Here is a 23,730-nt window from a genome sequence, read left to right on the forward strand (position 1 = left end):
AAAAAAAAAAAAAAATAAAAAAAAAAAATAAACACATCTTAGTAAAACCAATACCTTCTCAGCTTCGCATCGAAGCTAAAATCATACAATTTCCGGTAACAAGTGCCAATTGTGTAGTATTTTGCATAGCAACTCAACATCTACATTCTCAATCAAAACAAAATTAAATTATAGATTATTTAATGTACTATACAGAATGTAATTTTTCTTGGTTATAATAAATCGATCTACTACCTATTTGAATAATGTTTGGATCAAAATAAAATTTCTAGAGATAATAAATAAAATAATTTATAACTATCAACATCTTTTTTTGAAAATCCTATCATAAATCAAAGTACTTGGAAGGGGCAAAATCGCTATACTATTTTTTTTTAAATACGCACCGAAGCGTTTTACTTATAACATAGAGTTCAATAAGTCATACTATCAATGAATACTAATTTAAAAATATCTAGATTAAAAAATATAACAAAAATATTGCACTTAATTTTTGTTATATTTTTAGCATTATAAAAATTGTTAGCTATTAGCACCTCGCCAAAAGGGCCTGTGCTCATATCAGCGTTAAAAACTGACAACTTTTTTTGCTCAATGGTGTGCCCAAAAAAACTGGCCAGGGGCGTCTAAATTCAGCTCTGATTTATACATGTTGTATCTTTTACACTCAATTAACAGAGACCATAAAAGGGGCTTAGCTTATAAAAAAGAAAACCAAAGACCATTTTTTGATATGAATAATCACATTTTAACTAATGTTGGGCATAATCAAGATATTTCGATTATAAGTAAAATAATCGTAATTTCGTAAATGAATTAGTATATTTTAAATTTCAATAATAGTATACATACATTATACATTAGTACGTAGTATTATTGAAACATCTTATGCATATTTCTTTACTTATACTTAATTTAATAATTTGGTTATAAGTTATAAATGTATTCAATGTAATCGAAACATACTCAAAATCATTAAGAATAATCGATTACTATTATCAAAAGATTAAATGATTTTAATTTCGACTGAAATTTCAAGAGATTCTCTGGATTACTAATAATTCGATTATGTCCATCACTAATTTAAAATATGGATGGATACCATTAGCAGTTATAAAATTGGTGGTCTAGTAACCGATTTTTTTTAAGATTATTAAAAAACCAAGACATAGCGTTAGTTTTCCATCACAGTAATAAGAGGGCGGCCTAGTCAACGGTTTACCAAATAGACAGTTACTGTAGGTCGTAGTTATACAATCCCGAACAAGCAAGAATTACTCAAGTACTCAGGTCACTATTGTAATCATTTGGGGATGAACTGTATTTTGTACCGACGGAACGATAGTGTAACAACCAACTGTAATCGGTCCTACTCGTTCCACCAATGTACTTGTTACTTTGGACCGATTACACGAGTACCGGACTCATCACTAGTTGATTATGTAGCAGCAAATCCCAATGCCCCGGGATCATATTTTAAAATACGATTGTGCATAGATGAGTTGTACTTAAAACTAACATTTATATTTTTATGTACTTGCATAAATATTTATATCATATTCAGGCATATTATGACAATATATAATGACATATAATGACAATTCCTCCGAAAAGTATTTGCCCTAGTAATGTATTTTATAATACAATTCGGCTAAATACTTTACCAATGAATATTTTTCTCGGTAATACATTTCGATATAACACTATCCCGTGTAATGTCATTTTTCGGAAATATGTTAATAAATTGTTACGTTTTTATCAATTACTATTCTTATCAATATTTCTGTACTGATAAAATTTTTACCAAAAAAAAATCATTCCTACCTATTATATTCCCGATTCGTACGCGAGGCCGATTTTACAGATAAAATAAACATCACGAATACGGAAATTTTCTCGTTTAATGTGTATTTTTACAGTAGTATGAATTGAATAAGATTTTGATTGATGTTTTATAATAAATTGTAATAAAATTGTAAAATTTTGTAAGAGTCAAGAAATGGGTCGTAACAAATCAAAAAGTGGAAAGGCTTCAAAAATGAGGCGCCATTCTTCAGTGTACTAAGAAATGATAGTTTTATTAAACTGCCTACTTAATTTATTGCTTCTTATTTCAGAGATGATTTATCTTGTAGACCATACAGATTGCCAATTGATAGAAATCAAATTCGAAATGAAGATGCTATTGATTGTCCACAGAATGGGCATGAATATCTTTATATGGCTAGGTATTCCATTTTATATTGTTGCATTTAAAATTTTAATTAGGGTAATAAGGTATTAATTATAGAAAAGCAGATGACAATTTACCACCAGTTATGACTGCTACTAATGTAGAATTTCAACAATTTATTAATAAATATCATAATAATGCACGTGATTACATTGTTGTAAGTATTCAATATTTTCTAACACAAACTTACTTTTAAGATAGAACACTTAAGATAAAAATTACTTTTTTTAGAATATATTTTAATAAGTATAAAATAATATATTTTTTGTGGTGATAATTTTGATTTATTGTAAATATATATAAATAAGGTAATCAGAGATATATTAAATTGGTCATGTGCATATATTATAGAATATTCAATATATTTTTTTTTTTTTAGTTATCTCGCACAAATAAATGTACCTATATTACCTATTTCACATATTAGTTACTTAAAGAATATTTTACTTAGAATTGTCTGATGTGATTTTTATCTAAATGGATTATAAAATATAGTATAAAAATAAAACTACAACTAATTTGGAAACAAAATCATGTATTTATCAAAAAATATTTAATACATGATAAGTGAATTACATTTCAAATTATTTTTGTTAAAATATATAAAACTAATAATAATTTAGTTTCGATAACTATGACTAATAAATTCATGGCTTACCAGAATTTTCTCAGTATATAGGTAGGCCTGTAAGGGACTAATTATTATCATTAGCTGATCTAAAATTAAGATTTTAACGATTATGATTTTCAACTAGATATGAGCTTGTATTGATTAAATAAAATATAATCTATTATAATCATAAAATGATTTAACAGAAATACATTTTTTTAAAAAATTAATCTCATTTTTTTTTAGATACCCTTTGTATTATTTACCTAATCATTATTTAAATAAACAAATTTGAGTGTTTAAAAACCATTAGTAATATAGCTATTTTATTGTCCATAAAAGTATTAAGAGTATTAAGAATTAATTAATTTAATATCACAATCAACTATTTTTTAGATAAAAATATTTTATTAAGAATTAATATTATTAAAAATAAGTTGAGAATATTTTTTTTGTTTTTAATTACAAATCTAATCCAACCTTGAAGAGGCCAGTAGATACAGTAAGATATCAAATTGATTATATTATGACTAAACAACACTTTAAAAATCAAATTAAACAATATAAAAATTTATCCTGATGTTGATATTTATAGTAATCATAAAAACACCACAACTAAAGTACAAAAAAAAAAAAAATAATAAGAAAAGTGAAATTGATAAAAAATGGAATTTTGAGATGCTGAAAGCTGACAGAAAAAAATATAGAATTTAAAGAGAAATGTAAGAAAGTATTTAGCAATATAATAATCAATAACTGTCTTTCAGTGGAAATGATAATCAGTTCAAAATAGTAGAAGAAGAATGTTTATAAAGAGAATTAGTTACTATGCGTATACAGAAATTAAAAATCTTTTCCGTGAAAGAAAATACAATGCAGGAACAATGAATAAGAAATCAGGAATAAGTAAAAATGGTGAAGTATTACTATTAGTTGATCAAAAAAATAGAAATAATATCTGGAAGAGTTATATGAAGATAACATAAATGTGATATTTGAAAAGGAGAATAAAGGAAATTACATTATAGGTGCAGAATTTGATCGGCCTTAAATATAACTAAGCTTATGGCGTTTATGAAATCCCTGCTAAGTTACTAAAATATATAGACATAGATATTAGAAATTAATTATGCAAATTAATAAAATATATCTAAAGAGAAAACCCATTAGTGACTTCGAAAAAGGTTTGTGGTACTGATTTCAAAAAAGAAAAAAACGCAAAAACATGAAGAGGACAGAACAATAAATCTCACTGCACTTGCCTCTAAAATTATCACCAAAATAATTAAAAACAGGATCTGAGTAATTTGAATTTAGGCAAACATGGAAACCAAAGAAGCAATTTTGACGCTAAGAGTACTTATAGAAAAACAAATTAAAAAAAGCAAAAATACTTTTATTGCCTTTGTCAATTTGGAGAAGACTTTAATAATGTAAAGTAAAATAAATTATTCGATATTCTAAAAACAATTGGAATTAAGTATTATGACAATAAATATATGTATAATTTATACAAAGACTAAACTTCATTAATATACATAGATAGAAAAGAAGAAGTAATAAAAGTTAAAAAGGGTGAATGACAGGGCTGTAACCTATCATCAATGCTGTTAAATCTATAAATTAAAGAAGTCATGAAAAAATTAAGGATAAAAGTAAAACAGTCAATATTGATTTTTTTATTTTTCATTTTACATTAAAATAATTTTTTAAAAACGAAGGATTATTGCAAAAAATTTATTGACAATATTATTAAACCTTGCTAATGACATATTTTCAAAAACCCGATCAAAACTAAAGTCTTGGGAAGAGTTTTTAAAGTCATATAGACATTTTTTTTCAATTATTCATAATCCAAAGAACTTGACTTCTTTAAAACTACATTAAATTAAAGATAATACATATATTTCAAAATGAAAAAATTAAACTACCTGAAAATTTTATTTTTAAGAATTATGTGTAGTACCACAACTATTAAGGAAGAGGCCTATGTACAGATAATACCCCCTCTACATTATATTAAAAATTATAGGAATCCTCTTAATGCTTGTAAACTAAGGCCGGTGTGTATTGTACCCCAGTTTTTACAGTACTAGTTATTGGACATTAAAAGTAAAAATAATATAGTTTACAGTAAAAACGGACCATATTATAATTTTTTGACAGAATACTTGCACCATTGTAAATTATTTCAAATTAAAGTTTATTTTATATACTTTATAATTAAAAGAAAGAAAATGTTTTTGCGACTTGTCCTCTATGAGTGTTCAAACTTTTAAATCAAAAATCATTTAATTTTTGATGAATATAATTTTTTTTCAAATACAAATCAAAGTGTTTAATGACAGCAAGTTCAAATATCAATTAATTCTAATATAAAACTTCTTCAACTGCATTATGCTGATCCCGACTATTTAACTTTTTTATATTTTTACTTAAACAACACTTTTAAGATAATTTAATAGTGTTTTTTGCTAAATCTTTATGTTAATAATCATTTACTAATCACTTATGGTATTTTTTAGCCAGCGTTAGAGCTACCTGAAATTAAAATGAAAAATTTGCTACCAACTAAAGCAGAAATAATAACATATATTGAACAATATGAAAACGCTAGAGCCAAGTATGAAGACTGTAAAAAAGATATGAGAAGCATTCCTAAACATTCATTGGTAAATAATCCTCATTTACCCTTTGCACAAAAGTCATTATTCTTAGTTAAACTATAATCAAAATGACATCACTTTATAATACTAAAAAAAAAAAAAAAAAATTTTAAGTCTGTTATATGTTTATCTTTAATACGGTGGACCCCCATTAATCCAGCCCCTGGTTAATCCGACATGTCTATTATTATTGGGTATTTTTTTTACAATCTTCGCTAATGTAGATAAAGCATGATTGAACAGGTTACAATTGTGCCATCACTATTGTGCTCAAAGTATAGATTCTTTGTGTACTGTTTATTCATTGTGTATTACGTATACGTACCTAGTAAATTATGTCGTCACAAGCCCAGAAGCGAAAGCACAAAACACTGACAATTAAAGAAAAATGTGATATTTTAGACCGTTTAAATCATAATGAATCTTTTAGTAGTTTAGCAAGTGAATATGGCGTAGGGCGATCTACAATTTATGATATTAAAAAAAATCATGAGAAGATTAAAAACTTCGTATCAACTATTGACTGTGGGCCAGGCAAGAGACAGACACTCAAGAAAGCTGAATATCCAGAAGTGGAAGAAGCTTTGTACATGTGGTTTCTTCAGAAAAGAAATAGGCATGCTCCAATTTCGGGACCCATGTTGGCCATGAAAGCTAAGTTTTTTTATAAGGAAATTATAATAAAAGATGATTTTGTGGCTAGCAAGGGATGGTTAGAACGTTTTAAAAGCCACCATGGCATACGTTTAATGACTATAACAGGAGAGCAACTTTCTAATGATGCTACCTGCATAGAGCCATTTAAATTAAGATTTTTGCAAAAGGTGAAAGATTTAAATCTTAACCCATCACAAGTGTACAATGCAGACGAATCAGGACTTTTTTGGCGTATGATACCAAACAAAAATTTCGTTTCCTTTAACGAAAAATCCGTACCTGGGCGAAAAGTAAGTAAAGAGTGTGTAACCATACTACCATGTGCAAATGCTGTGGGTACACACGCGCTAAAAATGATGGTCGTTGGAAAATCGAATAAACCACGTGATTCAAAAACATTGATTTGCCTGTACATTATTATGGTCAAAAAAGTGCGTGGGTGACAAAAGACCTTTTCAAGAAGTGGTTTGATGAATGATTTGTACTTCACACCAGGGCCTATCAAGACCAAATCTAATCTTTGGATTTGTGATTTTTCGAATTACAAGGTACCCTTTTGTTAAAATTTCCGGACTATAGGAGGTCTTAGGGAATACTCTATAATCCGACAAATTCGATAGTTCGACACTAACCTGCAAAACATTTGTCGGATTACCGGGGCTCCACTGTAATCATAAGTTAAAATTAAATTTCAATACGTGTTTTAATTTAAAAAAAAATTTTTTAGCCTTCTTCATATTCACCTACAATTTGGTTCACTTATTTATTTGGAAAACAAATTAATTCGTCAACTCCTGTTAACCCAGTGTGCAATATTGATAAATGTATATTTTTTACTCAGGTTTGTTGTATTGAATATTTATATTTTATTGTTATATAAATTAATATTTCAATATATGTAACAAAATAGTTCAGTGTGTGAAGTATACCTAGCGCTTAAGGTCTCGCATAAAATAACATTGTTTATCGTTATGGGCAAATACCCGGTATATACCCCTATTATCGGGCATTTACCCAATAGAAGTAGTAAATCAATTTTAATTGTTGTATATAAAAATTTTGTATGAATTTAATACAAAAAATGTAATTACTATTATTTAATTTTATTTTTGTCAAGAATTTTTATTGATTTAAGGCATTATTAATTCTAATATATCACAAGCAATTTCTGTTTTTGTTATAATAAGAATTAAAGTTAACCACGTTGAACTGAGAAGATACTAAATACATAAGCAAAGTATAACAACTAGGCCTTAATTTTTATTTTAATTAAATCCAGTAAAGTGGATATTACTATAGCATAATTAAGTCTTTTAACATAAAATATATTTTTCTTACAAATAAGTATCATTACATAATGAAATACATTGTATTATAGGAAGATTGTGCTTATGTTATATCCAATTTTGTTCAGTGGATAACAAAGAAAGTTGTTCTACCAAGTGATGTAACATCATGGACATTCTCTGTATATTCAGTAATGGATTGTGATCCATGTGAAACATTATTATCAGACATGCGAATTCTTACACAGTTTTTTATAAATGCTCGATCTATAATTGTAAGAAAATATTAAAAAGATAAAATTTAATGGTGGTATACAATTTAACTATTGTGCTTTACATATAAACACAAAAGTTGAGTGTACGTGAGCACTAAGACAAGAGGCGTATTTTGGAGATAGTTCACAAGTCAAACCACTCCTTCTAGAATGGTTTTTCCTGTAAACACAAGAACTGAACTAAAATAATATACTAAGTACTACATCAGTAATTTTTTTTAAAGGATTAATTTCAAATTATTTGAATATAAATTAATAAATTATTTATTATTATCTTTGAATATAAATTAATATATTATAAATTATAATATATTAGACACTTTTTTTTGCTCTTAAGACTAAAAATTCAAGAATTTAAGAACTTGCGTGTATTAAAATCAACCCTAAGCTTTATTTATTATATTATTACTAGCATACAAAAAGTTTAAAAGAATAAAGTATGAATGATAATATATTTATTATTTTTAATTAAAAAAAAACCCAGCACAGGGGGGTCGCGGCACAGTGGTGACGTGGCATAGTTGGATCAAGTAAATGATATCTGACAGTGATTAAAATCACTATCAAAAATAAACGCTTCGATGCAAATCTTTAGATAGTGTTTAATTTTAAAAAAATTGGTGTTTTATTCCAAAAGCTACTTGATCTGCTGGTTCCTTATTAATATCTCGATAAAGATAAAGTATGGTAAATGAAACAGGGTTTATTAAAAAATATTATTTGTCATAAAAAAATTGTGTAGATCCATAAACTTTTCAATAAGTTATAGCATTATAAAGTTAAATATAATATAAATAATAAAATCGAGAATTTTCACACGAAAANTTTGCTCTTAAGACTAAAAATTCAAGAATTTAAGAACTTGCGTGTATTAAAATCAACCCTAAGCTTTATTTATTATATTATTACTAGCATACAAAAAGTTTAAAAGAATAAAGTATGAATGATAATATATTTATTATTTTTAATTAATAAAATAAAATATGGAATATTTTTATTAGTTGTTCAATTTTTAATTCATTTAACAATTGATACAATACGGTATCACAATTTTTTTTAAGTTTGACAGTAATTTGTATATATGTATAAATATAATATTTATATGCATTTAATTATTTGTTTAGGAAGATCATTTGGATGTGTCAGTATTAAGATACAGTTGTTTAATAAACATAGTTGCTGAAAAGTTCAAACAACATGATCTTGGTGATATTATTAACTATAGAGAACATTATTCAGGTACCAGAAAAAACCATAAACCATTATAAAAATATTACATTTATATTTATTATTACTTTAAATTGTTATACGAATAATTAGTATCAAATTATAAGTTTTTTTTAACTATTTAATATATTTACAAACAAACTTAAGTGAAGTATTATTGTTTATTATATATATTATAATATATTTAAAGAAAGACTGAAACTTTTGTTATGAATTAAGTATTAAATATAACAATTAATTTAATGTTTTATTTACAAGAATCTACATTAAAAAATAAATTTTAGTTGGTAGAATTTATTTGTTATAAAACATCCTTTTTGTGGACATTTTTTTTTTTAACATTTGATCTGAGCTTGTAGGTTTGCTACTTAAGATATTCCCAAAGTAGTTTTTTTTAATTTTGGAATCATATCACCTTAATAAACTTATAAATAGTATAAATTTCTATATTTTTTTTCAAATCTATAACATTGAAATTGTGTACAATTTATTTTTATTGTAATCCTAAGATAGTAGACTTATTCTAAAAAATATTTCAAAATAAAAAATTATGTAATTTTTATTGATAATAATAATGTAAAAGAAAGAAATTATGTTTGAGCTTCAAACATTTTGATTAAATTGGTCGGGTATAGAATATTTTTATTCTAAAACCTGCCTAAATGAATTTATATCAAAACATTAAAAGTTAATAACTTAAAAACAAAACTAAACAAATGGATAAATACATTAAGTAATATTTAGTAATAAATTTACTAAAAACATATTTCATATAACTGCAATGGAAAATGTTTTTTCTTAGTTTACTTAGAAAATATCTTCGTAAATAATCTAAAAATTAATTTTCACTCAGAAGTACACTTAAGAATTACATAAATTATAATTATAATTATACTTTTTTAGTTTACATAAACCCTACTTAATTTTTATGTTTTATTGAGTTCTAAAAATTTTCATTCATATAGAGAAGGGTTAGAACCTGCAATAAATAGCTGAGGAAGTATTAAATAACGTCAATATTAGTATAATATAAGTTTTACCACGGTAGTAAGCAATTTTTAAATTCTTAAGCTATAATGTTTATATAAAGGGAAAACAAATTAATAATGGTGGGAAAAAAAATATAAAGGGAAACGTGAAAAGTATAAGGGGATTGACGTTTTGACGAAAAAACATTGAATTACGGGTCAGGACGTTTGGTGCGAGTAACTCTGTATTTTGCACGACTTAATTTATTTTGTATTACATTTTTACTTTGTATTTATTACGTTAAAGAAAATAACTATTTAAAAACCTGCACTTGTACGTAAATACTTTATAACCACCGTGCTGTTAAAATTCTGTATGTGTGTGCGGCATGAGTCGAGGTTGGACTGTTGGTTCATTAGTCGATCTTAATAATTAGTGTGCGTGCTGGCTAGTTTTTGGTCTTAACCGTCCTTTAGTAGGTATAGTGAAAAAGTAGTTGGCTGGTGGCTTACTAGTAGCCACCCTACAGTCTGCTACTTTTGAGCTAGACCGTGTTGACGTGTCTAAACTCTACCCTTTAAGTAGTTCACTAATTGGAAGAATTAGGGCTGACCAGTATACCCAACGGGAGGGCTCAAAAAGAGCTAAAAACGACGAACTAGTTTTCAAAAATATTAGTTAATTTGTGTATTAATTTTTGTGTCTACGTTGGGGTACGACAAACCAAAGTGGTATTTTTATTATATTCATACTATTGAATTCTTAAATTTTGTATTAAAAAGTGTCATAACTTTTCTGAATAAATTTAATTGAATTACGCCATGTTGACTTCAATCTTCACAAATAAAGTCAATAAAATTTACTGTATAACATATCTCCTCTCTATCTTCTAAATACTATCGTACAAGTCCATTTTTTCACAATTTTTAGAGATTTTAATCAATCTTGCCAGAAGGAACAAATTTAGACATTTTTTTCAACGAGGAGGCTAAAGAAAATGGTATTATGTTATAATAAATATTTTTATTTTTTTTTTTAACCGTTTTTAGTAAAAAACTAGGTCGTCGCATATTTTTGAGATGGTATTTGCGGAATATAAGTGTTTATTAATTCTAGAAAGTTCTTTTAATTAAAAAACCGTTTGTCAAGGAACACGCAAAAAGAGTGAAAAGAAGTAAAATTATTTAGAATTTATTTAAATAATTTCATAAGAAAATTTTATATTATATTTTATTTACAAGTTTCTATTTTTCAAATTATAATTTCTAGTTTATTTATGTAATCTACACATCGAATATTTCTCCTTCTATACTATTTATATAACGAAACCGATCGCACTACCCGTTCCCACCAACTATGACGTGTCCAGTCCATTTTACCTTAGTTTGTGCTTTACACACAAACATTTTTGCTATCAACTTTTTTACTCCGAGACATAATTATTTGTATACGAAGGAAGTACAGGAAAACAAATGTTTGGCTTCACCGGCGAATTCAGTCAATACAGGTCAGTTATCAATTTAGTTTATGATGATCCATGCTTCAATGGTTATTTGAAATCTTTATCAATTAATTGATAATATATTATAATCAATAAGAGTTGATAACATATATTAAAGCCAAGAGTTCAAGTTTAATAGTTTTATTATTGTTCTTAATATTAAATTATATATTTGTGTTTAATTAATTTCTGTAGGTTAGCAATAGTGTATCATATTGTAATTAAAATACTAATATATTAGTTTTGTATTTAATTTAAGTGATTTTTAAACTTGATAATCGTAGTGTGAGTACCTAATTGAAAATAGTTCAAACATTATTTTAAGTTAATTTCTGAAAACATTTTTTTTTTGAATATTTTATTACATATATTATTGACTATGTACAATTTATTTTATTTTTTATTATTTAAATAAATAAAAAATATATCTATATATTATATATTTTTATTTGAGATATTAAATATAACTTAAAAATCTGTAACAAATAATTTATATTTGTTTTAAAAAATGTTTTACTAACTATTAATAATGACAGAAAAATTGGAACTTCGTAGTTTGGTTGTTAATTCTGAAACGCCATCATCAAGTTCACCAGCAACACCATTAGGATCACCAGGACCAAAAAATTATGTAAATTTTTGGGGAATATTATTAGCTGCTATTTCTTCATTTTTCTTTTCTCTCACATCTTTAATTGTAAAATGGCTTCATAATGTAGATCCATTAGAACTTGCAACTGTACGATTTATTGGAATTTTATTACCAACCATACCAATATTGATTTATAAAAAACAGCATCCATTTCCTAAAGGTAAACGAATTATGTTATTATTACGATCATTTTCTGGAGCCACTTCACTAACATTGATATATTATGCGTTTAGACTTATGCCTTTGGGTGATGCTTCAGTTATTATATTTAGTGTACCTGTAGTAGTTACAATATTTGCTAAAATATTTCTCAAGGAACCATGCAGTCTCTTTCATTATTTTACATTATTTCTAACAATGTTTGGAGCATTATTGATAGCAAGACCACCATTTTTATTCAATGAATCTAGCCATCATTATCAGTTCTTTGGTCCAATAGCTGCCATGCTATCTACACTATTTTCAGCTACAGTTTACATATTACTCAGGGCATTGAAGAATATTCATTTTAGTGTCATTATGGTGTGCTTTGCTATCTATTCTATCCTACAAACTTCAACAATGGCACTTGCAATTGGTAATCTGACATGGCCCAAATGTGGAACTGAAAGACTTTTATTTGTTGCCTTAGGTTTATTCAGTTTTGCTGGACAAATGTTACTAACTATTGCTGCACAACTTGAAGAAGCAGGATTAGTTGCTATTGCTAGGTCAATTGATGTGGTTTTTGCTTTTGCTTGGCAAATAATATTTTTTAATGAAATACCTAGTTGGTTAAGTTTGGTTGGTGCTGTTTTAGTAACATCTTCTGTGGTGTTAATTGGTCTAAGAAAGTGGTTAATGAACATGCCACCTACGCCTTTTAAAAAAAAGTGTAGTTTGTTATTTTTATGATAAATTTGTTCTGAATTGTCGACATAATTTATTGGAATCGTAAAATTTGTAGGTGGTGATTTAGAGGAATTCTCTTGTGACTACAAGAATTTTATTTCAATTTATAACGGTTATACAATTTTATTTAGTTTAGTGTATATTTAAAAATTTAGTATTAGAAGAAAATTTCTTATATAATATTTGTACAGACCACTGTTTGTCATTTATATATCATGTGTTCATGTTTAGTTTTATTTAGAGATTTCAGTTATTTTGCATTAACATACATCTGTTGTTAGTGTATATATATATATATATATACTTAAATAATTAATAATAATTTGAATAATTCATTAAGCTGACCAGTATAAAGTATTTTTATTTTTTCTAACTTATTTAAAATATTGAGTTTTTATTTGTTATTTTTTGTAATTTTTTAAAATTAAAGTCATAATAGTTACTAATATTGTGATAATACTTGTTTAGAATCTTTATATATTTTTAGATAACTTATTATCCTTATACATCCAAAAATATAGATTAATTGATATAATTTTAAGTACATAAATTTTATTTATATCTATTCATGTATCTAAGCACTAACTATTTCTACATTTTTAACTTTTGTTATATATCTCATTTTTTTTTTTTTTTACCAAATCTTCTATTGAGGAATTTTAATTATTGATTTTTTAAATTGTAGTGATTTTGTAAAAGATAATTTTTTAAACAACTTTCCAAAATATTAAACATATTTTTGATTTGTTATATAATGTTCTCTTTAAATAATTTTTTTACAATTTGCTATTTATAACTATAATTGAAAATTTATTACATATTTTAAATGTCTATAAAAATGTATTGTTCATATCAATGCTATCTTGTTTAAAAGGTAACAGGGTGACTCATTTAATTAATAAAAATAAATAATAACTTTTTACTGGTTCCTTTAAATTTTATGATTTTATTGATTTATCTATAATGAAGTATTTTTTATGATAACCCTTAAACCATATAATAATATCAACTTTATTTTTTCAAATGGCATCAAACACAATTAACTAGCTTATTTATTATATAAACTAATTAAGAAAATGCCCGGTAATGTGGCTAAAGTGTTGTTATTTTCATCACTAGACGTTTCTGCCGCATGGCTATAAAAATGTAAAAATTTCTTAAGTATTGGTTCAAAAGTTGTTTAGACTGATCATTTTCTTAATTAATAATAAGCTAATTAATTGTATTATAAAAATTTAGATATAACTTTATAAGACAAAAGGGATAAACATAAAAAATACTCAATTGATAATATAAGAAAAAATTGAAATAATAAGTAACTAATAAAAAAATTATAATTATTAATTTTCTTTCTTTCTTTATTAATTAGTTAATGATAAATTAATCATTCTCTACAACACTAAATATTAAAAATGTACTTTTGTATCAAAATTAAAGAAAAAATTCTATGTATTCACTGATTTAAAGGCATCTATAAATATTAAAAAATAACAATATTTTTAGTACTTACATGATCTTTAGATGCTTTCTAGAATATATAATAATTTGTGTTTAATTGTTATAAAGATATACACAAATAGATATGAGAGCAACTACAACTGCAAAAGCTATGAATTGTATGATATTACTATGTGTATTTTGATGGACAACTTATAATGATAAATATTTGTTTTTGAAAATTGAATATTTTGCTTTATTTTAATTTGCTCTTGAACAAATTTGATATACTCCTTTTAAATGAGATGGTGTTGATCTATATAATTCATAATCCATTAAACCTATTTTAACCTAAATTTAAATATTCAATATGTACTATTAGAAAGTAAGGAACTGTTATATAACTACAATATTATGTAAAACATATATAATAATTAATGGTATTTTTAATGTATAATTTACTTTAAAGAATAATATTTAAAATATACAAATAAAAATATATTGTATGTATGAGTTATCATGTTATTTATTTTCTCAAAAATTGTATTATTAGAAGTTAACCTATTTTACTGTTCTTGATAAAGTAATCTAGATATTAAGATCTACGCTATATAATTAACAAAAGAGTAGCTTTAATCCAGTGATTATTCTTCATCAACTTCATAACCTTGAGTAGTGGCATTATACTTTGGATTATGGAAAAGTGTTTGGTCACCATTACCCCATGGAAAACGCTAAAAATAATTAAAATACTTATTTATAAAAAACGTAAAATTCTTATTTAACACATTATTTTTTGGTACCAACTATATATATATATAAAAATAAACACAATCTTGTTACTAAAACTTCACTTTTCACTTAAAAGTATTCAATAAATACAGGGCTAGGTAACTAAGATGTATAACTTAGTTATGGCCATATTCTGGGGTTCTAAATCTAATTCCTCCACCTGAAATTTAAAAAAAAATACAAAATATATGAACCTAACCCAATCCTACATATTTTGTTGAAAAATTTTCTGGAAGCCTAGGAATATGGAAACCAAAAAAAAACATCCAAGGAAAAATACTTAAGGTTTAAAATAATAAAGAAAAAAATTGTTTTATTTATACAACATTCATATATAGTGTTCATTAAGTAAGTAAACGTGTTTCTATTGTTCTTATTGTTTGTAACAATTGACCTGTTTTCTTTCTTACTGAATACCCTATATATTGTCTGAAATAACCCAATATAATAAATAATTAATTGTTTAATAAATTCACCAATACTTATACATTAAGACTCGATTACAGTTCACAATAAATATTAGTATGGATATTACTAGAAGCATATTTTCAAATAGAAGCATAAACGAACAAAAATGTTATAATGACGCTCAATTTTTTATTATTTACCGTTGTTTCAAATAAGATAACTATACAGTAGAAAAAATAAGAAATTTTTATAGCTTATAGCAACTCAAAAGAAGCACTAATAACGTTGTACCAGTTTTTAATACAGATATTTACATAAATTATGACTACATTTATTATTACCCTGGTTCTTATTCGCAAATGTTCATAAGGTATAAATTCTGATCTTTTTTCATGTTTGCCATGTTCAATATGACCATTTATACAATAAATGCTAGCTAGTAAACAAGCAGGAAATGCAAAGAAAAGGGTAATTTTTTTCCACATATTTACTCCTTGGATGACTTCTGCAAAGATAAAACGACTGTAATAATTATCGCACACATGTAAGCTCTTCATACCTGGTTTACAGTAGTCTTTCAATTTTTCTGGTGTGAACTGTTCATCAATCATTGCACGCATTTGTCTGCTTGTAGAAAACTTACGGTAGAATATTCTTAGTGCCATGATTAATGAAATTGTTCAATTCTTAGAATATATTGAACAAACGTTAAAAAGGTAAGAAAAGTAATCAATTTCAAGTAGATAGATATATAGAGTTACAAAAATGTAATGAGCGCTAATCATATGTTATTAGAAAATGATGTTTGAAGGTTATGATAAGAGATCAATCGCTTAATTTCGCCTTAGTTGTTGAAACTGATGATAAAAACATCGGAGAAATATCACTTTTGAAATTTCCCACCACTTTCTTATTTTATATTAACATAAATTTAGTCAACATAGGCACGTAACCTATCTACCACTATCTTAAAGCTTATATCATAATTTGTACAACAAAACATAATTTTATATAAAATATTTAGGTAAAACTTAAAGACGTAGTAGAATGACTCAATTAAAGTTATATTATGATTTAATATCTCAACCATCAAGAGCTATTTACATATTTTTAAAAAAGAATAACATACTTTTCGAAGGAAAAACATTGAATTTATTTCAAGGTATATGTGACCACATACATATTTGCAAAAATGTACAAAGGAAATATTAATTGTATTCAACCCTTTGTCGAAAAATTAAATATAGGGGGTCACACTTATAGGCTTGTATTTTAAGCTTTGTATATGTACTCACTAAAATTGTTGAAAGAAAAATCATCCACTACAATGCCTTTTACTCATATTCAACTAAAACATAATAATTTTAATGTTTTTAGGAGATCATTATTCATCATCATTTGAATCTATTAATCCATTCAAAAGGGTACCAGTTATCGATGACAATGGATTTATTTTGACTGAAAGGTTTAAAATTATCATATTAATAGGATTTATAATTATAAATTATAATTAATTTATAAGATATATATAAATGTATCAATTATGTTTTAAAGCCATTAGTTGACAAAGATGTTCACTGTTTTCAGACAAAAACTAGTACATACCATACATGTTATCTAAAATATTGGCATTATACAAAGAATATTCTATATTTTATTGGCCTAGTTCCTAAAACATATATCTGGTTTTAACTCGATTTTTAAATTTTTAGCACATAAGTGCACATTATTTCAAATCTTAAGATCAGTACTGCAAAAGCAAGATGTGCTGGATGTGCCAGGCACACAGGCCTTAAGACCAATATTCATTGATTGAGTCAACACTATTTTTAAACCTCTGGTAAAAAAGGCAGAAGCATTTTTCACAAACATCTTTCAATTTAGTAGTTGCAGTACTACTTTATTAGTTTAACCATAGAATTAGCTATAAAAATTTGTGATTAGATAAAACCTAATTCATTATTTTCAAAAGAAAATTCACTCTGACCAATTTTTTCATTCTACTGAAAGAATATTATCAAATAGTTAATTATTTTGTATTAAATTTACTGATTAAATTAGAATATTTCAAAGATAATAATATCTTAAAATAACGGATTTTATTAGAGCATGACTGGTTAAATAGATAATAATAAGTGTCTAAGTGCCAAATTCACAAATCCTTATTATTCAGTATTTAATGTTTTTATTTATATTGTTATTTAAATATTTGGTGTATAAAAAGGTATTTTAATATATTGAAATAGTAATCATCAGCAGAAATGAGGAAAGGCTTAAAAAGACTAAGCTCCTAAAATTTTTTACCTAATCCGATTTTTGAGTGATCGATGTTTTTTTTGTTGCTGTTTATAGCATTTATAGTCTGAATAAATAAATGACATTTTTTTAGTCTCCTTAAATTTTGACAAAATTTCCACCTATTATAAATTATCCCCATTTAAAATTCTTATTCCATATAAAAGATATAACATGAAACCTATATCATTGTTTATTTTTTAGGTATAATTGAAAAGAAATCTTTTTATGTTAAATTTTCACTTTCTTGGTAGCTTTATAATCCTTAAAGAGATTCTTTTATCATAGTGAAGACCAATAATATATTTAATCAATAAAATTATTTCTTAACAATATTAATTAATAGAAAAATCTTGTAATTTAAGACATGCTACTTAACATTGTCTCATACTATATGTTACATTTCACTTACTATTATTTATTATAGGCTACACTGTTTAATATTATTTTCTTGAACATAGTTTTAAACTTAGTAGTAAAATAATTATTAAGTTAAAGTTTTCTATGAAATATTTCTTATATCTAGTGTTGCCATCCTTCGTTATATATGCCAAACTAGGCCAAATATACCAGATCACTATTTTCCTAAGGACTTAAAATTACAAGCTCGTGTTGATGAATATTTAGAATGGCAGCATACAAATACTCGTATTTGTTGTGCCAATTATGCTCGCCAAAAAGTAAGTATCATAAAATTAAATTTTTAAATTAATATGTATTACTTAAACTTTATCTGAGTAATATAATTCAATTACTAAAAACTTAAGTTACAAAAATAATTCAAAATTTTAACTTAATTATGAAAAATATAAAAAATGAATTTTAAAAGGTATTTGATCCTTTAATAACTGGGAAATCACCTAATGAAAAATCAATTTTTAATCTTGAGAAGAAAATGATTAATACTCTAAATGAATTGGATCAAATATGGCTGAAAAATAAACAATTTTTATGTGGAGATACATTATCTATAGCAGATATTCTGGCAACATGTGAAATTGAACAAACAAGTAAAATAAATAAATATTATTTGTTATTACATTATCGAATAAATTGTGATTTTTTATTAACTTAGAAATGTCTGGTTTTGATCCATTTGTTGGTCGTTCAGCATTATTACAATGGAAATTTCGTGTTCAATCATTTTTAAATCCTTACTATGATGAAGCACATAATATTATTCAAGAAATGTACTTAAAATATAATAAAATAGAAAAAAACTTACAATCAAATTTATAACTAGAAATATTTATATGGGTGTGGATATTTAGCGATTGTTTAAAAAATGAATAATAAACCTCCCCTATCAAAAAAATGTTAATGTTATTTATTGAAACAATTGATACTTTTATTACATTATACATTTAATACTTAAAATATTATATTAAGATAATATTAAGAACAAATTTTATTCCACTTATTTTTTTCTTTTGTAATATATTTTATAATTATAACTTGATTACTAAAAAATAATTTCAAATAATTATTTAACTTACATATATATATAATATGATTTCAAATATTCTATTATACTATCTATTCAACAGACTCAGTGTTAACCAGAGTTCTCAGCCAGAAAACTGGCCTTGCTATAAGTTCAACAAATAGGAGCTAAGCCCCTTTAGTTAACCTATTAGCTACTCAAAAAATTATATATGATTGGTAGGAATAAAATCAGTTGACATCCTCAAAAATATTATTTCAATAGAGCCTCATAAAAAAAAAAAATAAGATTTTTAGTAATTTTATATATTATTTATAAATTTAAGAAATAAATGACCTACATATTTTGTTTTATAAAAAATAATGTTTTTAATATTTGGTTCTTATAGTATAATTTAAGAGTTCTTTATCTTTTAATTGAATAATACACGATTATGAAAATTGACCAAGCAAAATATCAAGGGAGTCAAGCTTCCTTTTCCACTCAGTAGATATTCATGTAGTAATAATGAAGTTTCAAAATTTCATGCAAGATTTTTAAAATAAAATAAATTACATTTTTTTGTAAACTGAATCAAATAATAATGGATTACTTGTGACTAATATTATTTAAAATCAAAAATATAAAAAATAATACATTTCTAGCACTGATGATGGCAACATTTTCCTGAAATATAATATGCAACTTTAGTAATTTTTGTGGCAAAAATCTTATATGCAAGTAATTAATTATATAGAATTCAATGTTAAAACTGTTAAAGGAAATTTGCTCTTTAAATTGGTTCCTTAAAAGTCTGAAAATACTCATCATAGTATATTGGACTAATAACACATACTTAAATTATCAAATAAAAACAAAAAAGTAATATATATATATATATATATATATATATATACATTTATTAAAAATGTATTAAAGTATCATTGATACTGAAATATAGTTTAAAAATATATAACATTTCAAAATAGAACATAAAAGATTAAAGAAAAAAAAATGATTAACTTTTCGGTAATTTAATACGTTTTTTACAAAAAAAAAAAGCTCTTTGAAAAAAAAACTTTATTGAAATCAGTAATTCTGAGCAGTTAATATGTTAGTAAATTATTAAACTTTAAATATTTAAACGGAAAAAAGAATCAAATGACAAGTTATTTCTTTGTAATAGGATGCGGTTTTAAATTTTCTTCTTTTCTGTTGGACTCGGTGTTTTGCAATTTAGCAGCCAATTTCCTAGAATGTCCACTTGGATCAAAATGGTTCGTGTGTTCACTAGCCTCTTTCTTGCTCCTATTTTTACCTTTCGGTACAAAAAAACACGTTTTTTAATATTAAATAAAACTTTAATGCAATCGTGTTAATAATACTTTACCACTATGTCCGCCATTTACTAATTTATCCGCATCATAATTGTATTCTTCGTAGTCGTCAATATGACTCGACATTTTCAAATTTTATATAAAAGTATTTGAAACAAAGAAAAAAATTATCGCTGTCAATAGCTTTAAATTTCCTGTTTACTGTCGACGCTAATGTATCATATTGTTTGTAGTGTGTTTTACCATTCGTTCTTGTTTGTTTTTTCCACTCCACAGAGAAACGGTATACCGTCAGCTGTTCAAGATAAGCCGTATGACCGTGATCCTAATCAGCAGTACCAACTTAATTAAATGTATAAATTTAAAAAAAAATGTCGAGCAGTTGATTTACAAAATCAAGTTACCCCATTTGTAGAAAGACTTTTAGGGAGGGACCAGTTTAAGTCTTAGCACAGACAACATGTAAATAGTCGGTATTATTATGTTATATATAATTATGATATTATATTTTATATAATATTATTATATTCCTATCCGAAAATTGACAGGCATAAAATTTTTTTTTTAACAATTAGCTGAATTCTTGCTTTGAAAAAAATATTAATTTTAAAGAGAAGAAACTTAACATCTATGCTTCTTCAAATCACAATGAGGACCTTCCTAAATTAAAATTTTTAGATTACGAGGTATGATTCCCGTATCGTCATTTTTTGTCACTACATCCATGTTCCGAGAGTGGGTAATTTGCGCGCCTGCTGCTTTTTTGGATGTGGTAGCCGTTTCTCAGACTCCCTCCTCGGAATCGAACCTGTATTCCCGTTACCCGTTACAACCATGATATTGATAGTAACTACTATCATAACATGAAACTAAAAAGTAAAAAATAAATATAGTTTAAAAAAACACGCTTTTAAAGCACATCAAACTAAAAAGTTAAAAATAATTTTTAAAATAATTATGAACAAAAAATACTAGTATTATTGTGATAAAAACGTGGGTGCTTTGTGCCATATTTTTCGTATATTGAGCGCCCGACGCTTTTATCACAATAATACTAGTATTTTTTGTTCATAATTATTTTAAAAATTATTTTTAACTTTTTAGTTTGATGTGCTTTAAAAGCGTGTTTTTTTTAGTTTTTTTAAACTATATTTATTGTCACATAGAGTGTTCAGTAAGAAGGGAAACGAATTTCTATTGTTCTCATTGTTTGTAACAATTGACCTGTTTCCTAATTTAATAAACACTCTGTAAAGCTTCATAAGATTACTTGTAAAGCAATAACTAAATGCTAAAAAGTAGAAATAGGAAACATTGTTAACTGAGTTCAATTTAAGAAAAACACAAGGTTTACCTGAAACCTGTGTTTCTTGTAGTCGATTAAGATTACATAGTAGTATAATTAAATTCCAAAAGGAGAAAAAAATCTAAATATGAATATTGCTTATAATGATAAACAATATATACTAGTATGTACTAGTTGCTATAGCAATCTAAAAATATCTTAAATGCCACCATTATATGTTGGAAATGTGTTTCAATTAAATCATGTTCTACAATCAGTAAAAGAACTTATTCATATAGATTCTATTATTATATTATATATATTATAGATTCTATATATTATAGAAAAACAAATGGTTTCCTTTCGATTACCGTTTATGAAAGTATTTAAATGTCTCCATGTAGAAAGGAAATTAAAATTTCAAGGCAGTGTTATTAACATTCCAATAGATTTAACTAGAACAACCAGCATTTTACCCCGAAGTGCATAAAATTTGACTGACATTAAAATAATGAAAGTTAAATTAAAAAGAAAATCTTGTTTTAAGTAACATTATTTATATCAGAATGCTCGTCCAATGTTAATTGCGAGAGTTCTAGTAAAAAGACTAAAAAATCAGGAATTATTTAGAATTTTATACTGTAACCAAGTAATGGAAATTTTATGTAGTACAGAATTAAATAAAAAGCATTAAGTTAGATATAATTTAAACAAAAATAGTACAGCTATTATGTCGCAGCATGTAGAATTATTAAAGTTGAATCATTGGATTATTGCAATAATTAATTTCGAACTTAAAGAGTGGTACCTACTGGATCCAATAAATCCTATGTTTTTTAGATTAGTATATTGACATTTTTTTAGCTTTAATGTGAAGCTGAAAAGATATTAATTTTACAACGATGCGTTTTTTTGTGTCTGTTGGCACTTATTCTCTGCTCTCTGTGAATAATTTTTGTTCAACAATACACCAAAAGATCAAAAATCGCGTCCAACTTAAGATAGTATTCACAAAAATTGAAAAAAATTCTTTTTGAAAATTAAAATTATTTACAGTTTTGCATTGAAATGTTTTTATGATAAAGATGTTAATAACTGTCAGATATCTATACTTGCCCCACCTATGTCGCATTCCCAGTGTGATGAATTTTTATTTAATAAAATAAAAAATTTTTTTTGACTCTTTAATTCATAGTTATGTTTGGTATATATACTAGATATGTTTTGAGAAAGATATGCTGAAAAAGTTATTTTTTAATTTTCTAATAGTTGTCTTTACTGTTATAATAATATTGTATCAATAAAGAAGTCAAATATTTTAAATTTTACTATTTATAACAATAAAATGTATTAACCCTTTTTCAATAATTATTATTATATATTAGAATTAAATTAAGATTATAACATTGTATGCGTTTTTTAGCTTCGATGCGAAGCTGAGAAGGTATTAATTTTACCATGATGTGTTTATTTTTTTTTTTATTTTTATTTTTTTTTTTTGTGTCTGTCACTACTTTTTCTCAGCTCTCACTGGACCGATTTCTTTTAACAATACATCAAAAGATCACAAATCGTATCTAGTTGAAGACATTACCCTTAAAAATTAAAAAAAATTCCCTCGTTCCCCGAAAATGGGGGAAATATCCAAAAAAATGACAAATTTAAAAATCGCTAATTTTCGAAACTTTTTTACTTTTTTTTCTTAAAACTTCCATAACTTTTTGAAAAATCAACATAATTTTTTTTATACTAAAACATTAGATATTTACCTTTCATTTGATATCAT

The 23,730-nt window shown here is 25.2% G+C and overlaps 5 protein-coding genes across 6 annotated transcripts; 3 read left to right on the forward strand and 2 right to left on the reverse strand.

Moving 5' to 3' along the window:
* Positions 1–1,810: 1,810 nt before the first annotated feature.
* Positions 1,811–9,232, forward strand: LOC126901661 (uncharacterized). 2 transcript variants are annotated; one of them, XM_050678312.1, is made up of 7 exons: positions 1,811–2,058; positions 2,118–2,228; positions 2,291–2,390; positions 5,369–5,515; positions 6,894–7,007; positions 7,545–7,727; positions 8,852–9,232. In XM_050678312.1, the coding sequence occupies exons 1-7, from the start codon at positions 2,000–2,002 to the stop codon at positions 8,993–8,995; spliced, it is 858 nt and encodes a 285-aa protein (XP_050534269.1). In that variant the 5' UTR covers positions 1,811–1,999; the 3' UTR covers positions 8,996–9,232. The 2 variants fall into 2 exon arrangements, with proteins under 2 accessions (XP_050534269.1, XP_050534270.1); XM_050678313.1 differs by lacking the exon at positions 1,811–2,058 and having other exon boundaries at positions 2,278–2,390.
* A 1,879-nt stretch (positions 9,233–11,111) lies between these two features.
* Positions 11,112–13,534, forward strand: LOC126901657 (solute carrier family 35 member G1). The gene is made up of 2 exons (XM_050678305.1): positions 11,112–11,430; positions 11,961–13,534. The coding sequence occupies exons 1-2, from the start codon at positions 11,280–11,282 to the stop codon at positions 12,968–12,970; spliced, it is 1,161 nt and encodes a 386-aa protein (XP_050534262.1). The 5' UTR covers positions 11,112–11,279; the 3' UTR covers positions 12,971–13,534.
* Positions 13,535–14,912: 1,378 nt separating this feature from the next.
* Positions 14,913–16,387, reverse strand: LOC126901663 (cytochrome c oxidase subunit 6A2, mitochondrial-like). Its single transcript, XM_050678316.1, has 3 exons — positions 16,164–16,387; positions 15,946–16,109; positions 14,913–15,138 (listed from the first exon to the last, which is right to left on the reverse strand). The coding sequence occupies exons 1-3, from the start codon at positions 16,267–16,269 to the stop codon at positions 15,049–15,051; spliced, it is 360 nt and encodes a 119-aa protein (XP_050534273.1). The 5' UTR covers positions 16,270–16,387; the 3' UTR covers positions 14,913–15,048.
* A 143-nt stretch (positions 16,388–16,530) lies between these two features.
* LOC126901662 (glutathione S-transferase theta-1-like) lies at positions 16,531–19,301 on the forward strand. Its single transcript, XM_050678315.1, has 5 exons — positions 16,531–16,766; positions 16,982–17,069; positions 18,426–18,579; positions 18,729–18,909; positions 18,975–19,301. Exons 1-5 carry the CDS (start codon positions 16,652–16,654, stop codon positions 19,136–19,138), a joined length of 702 nt encoding a protein of 233 aa, XP_050534272.1. The 5' UTR covers positions 16,531–16,651; the 3' UTR covers positions 19,139–19,301.
* Positions 19,302–20,387: 1,086 nt separating this feature from the next.
* LOC126901664 (nuclear protein 1) lies at positions 20,388–20,921 on the reverse strand. Its single transcript, XM_050678317.1, has 2 exons — positions 20,713–20,921; positions 20,388–20,640 (listed from the first exon to the last, which is right to left on the reverse strand). Exons 1-2 carry the CDS (start codon positions 20,783–20,785, stop codon positions 20,492–20,494), a joined length of 222 nt encoding a protein of 73 aa, XP_050534274.1. The 5' UTR covers positions 20,786–20,921; the 3' UTR covers positions 20,388–20,491.
* Between the last annotated feature and the right edge of the window lie 2,809 nt (positions 20,922–23,730).

Source organism: Daktulosphaira vitifoliae, unplaced genomic scaffold (genome assembly GCF_025091365.1).
Source record: "Daktulosphaira vitifoliae isolate Bord-2020 unplaced genomic scaffold, ASM2509136v1 Scaffold_3, whole genome shotgun sequence".
NCBI classification, from domain to species: domain Eukaryota; kingdom Metazoa; phylum Arthropoda; class Insecta; order Hemiptera; family Phylloxeridae; genus Daktulosphaira; species Daktulosphaira vitifoliae.

Coding starts and splice junctions, on each gene's coding strand:
- LOC126901662 (XM_050678315.1), top strand. CDS start 16,652: ATGACTCAATTAAAGTTATATTATGATTTAATATCTCAACCATCAAGA. Junction 18,580..18,728: donor CCAATTATGCTCGCCAAAAA/GTAAGTATCATA, acceptor GAATTTTAAAAG/GTATTTGATCCTTTAATAAC. Junction 18,910..18,974: donor ATGTGAAATTGAACAAACAA/GTAAAATAAATA, acceptor TTATTAACTTAG/AAATGTCTGGTTTTGATCCA.
- LOC126901664 (XM_050678317.1), bottom strand. CDS start 20,785: ATGTCGAGTCATATTGACGACTACGAAGAATACAATTATGATGCGGAT. Junction 20,641..20,712: donor AGTAAATGGCGGACATAGTG/GTAAAGTATTAT, acceptor TTGTACCGAAAG/GTAAAAATAGGAGCAAGAAA.
- LOC126901661 (XM_050678312.1), top strand. CDS start 2,000: ATGGGTCGTAACAAATCAAAAAGTGGAAAGGCTTCAAAAATGAGGCGC. Junction 2,059..2,117: donor ATGAGGCGCCATTCTTCAGT/GTACTAAGAAAT, acceptor TTCTTATTTCAG/AGATGATTTATCTTGTAGAC. Junction 5,516..6,893: donor GCATTCCTAAACATTCATTG/GTAAATAATCCT, acceptor AAAATTTTTTAG/CCTTCTTCATATTCACCTAC.
- LOC126901657 (XM_050678305.1), top strand. CDS start 11,280: ATGACGTGTCCAGTCCATTTTACCTTAGTTTGTGCTTTACACACAAAC. Junction 11,431..11,960: donor GGCGAATTCAGTCAATACAG/GTCAGTTATCAA, acceptor TAATAATGACAG/AAAAATTGGAACTTCGTAGT.
- LOC126901663 (XM_050678316.1), bottom strand. CDS start 16,269: ATGGCACTAAGAATATTCTACCGTAAGTTTTCTACAAGCAGACAAATG. Junction 16,110..16,163: donor GAAAGACTACTGTAAACCAG/GTATGAAGAGCT, acceptor TTATCTTTGCAG/AAGTCATCCAAGGAGTAAAT. Junction 15,139..15,945: donor ATTTGCGAATAAGAACCAGG/GTAATAATAAAT, acceptor AATTATTTTTAG/CGTTTTCCATGGGGTAATGG.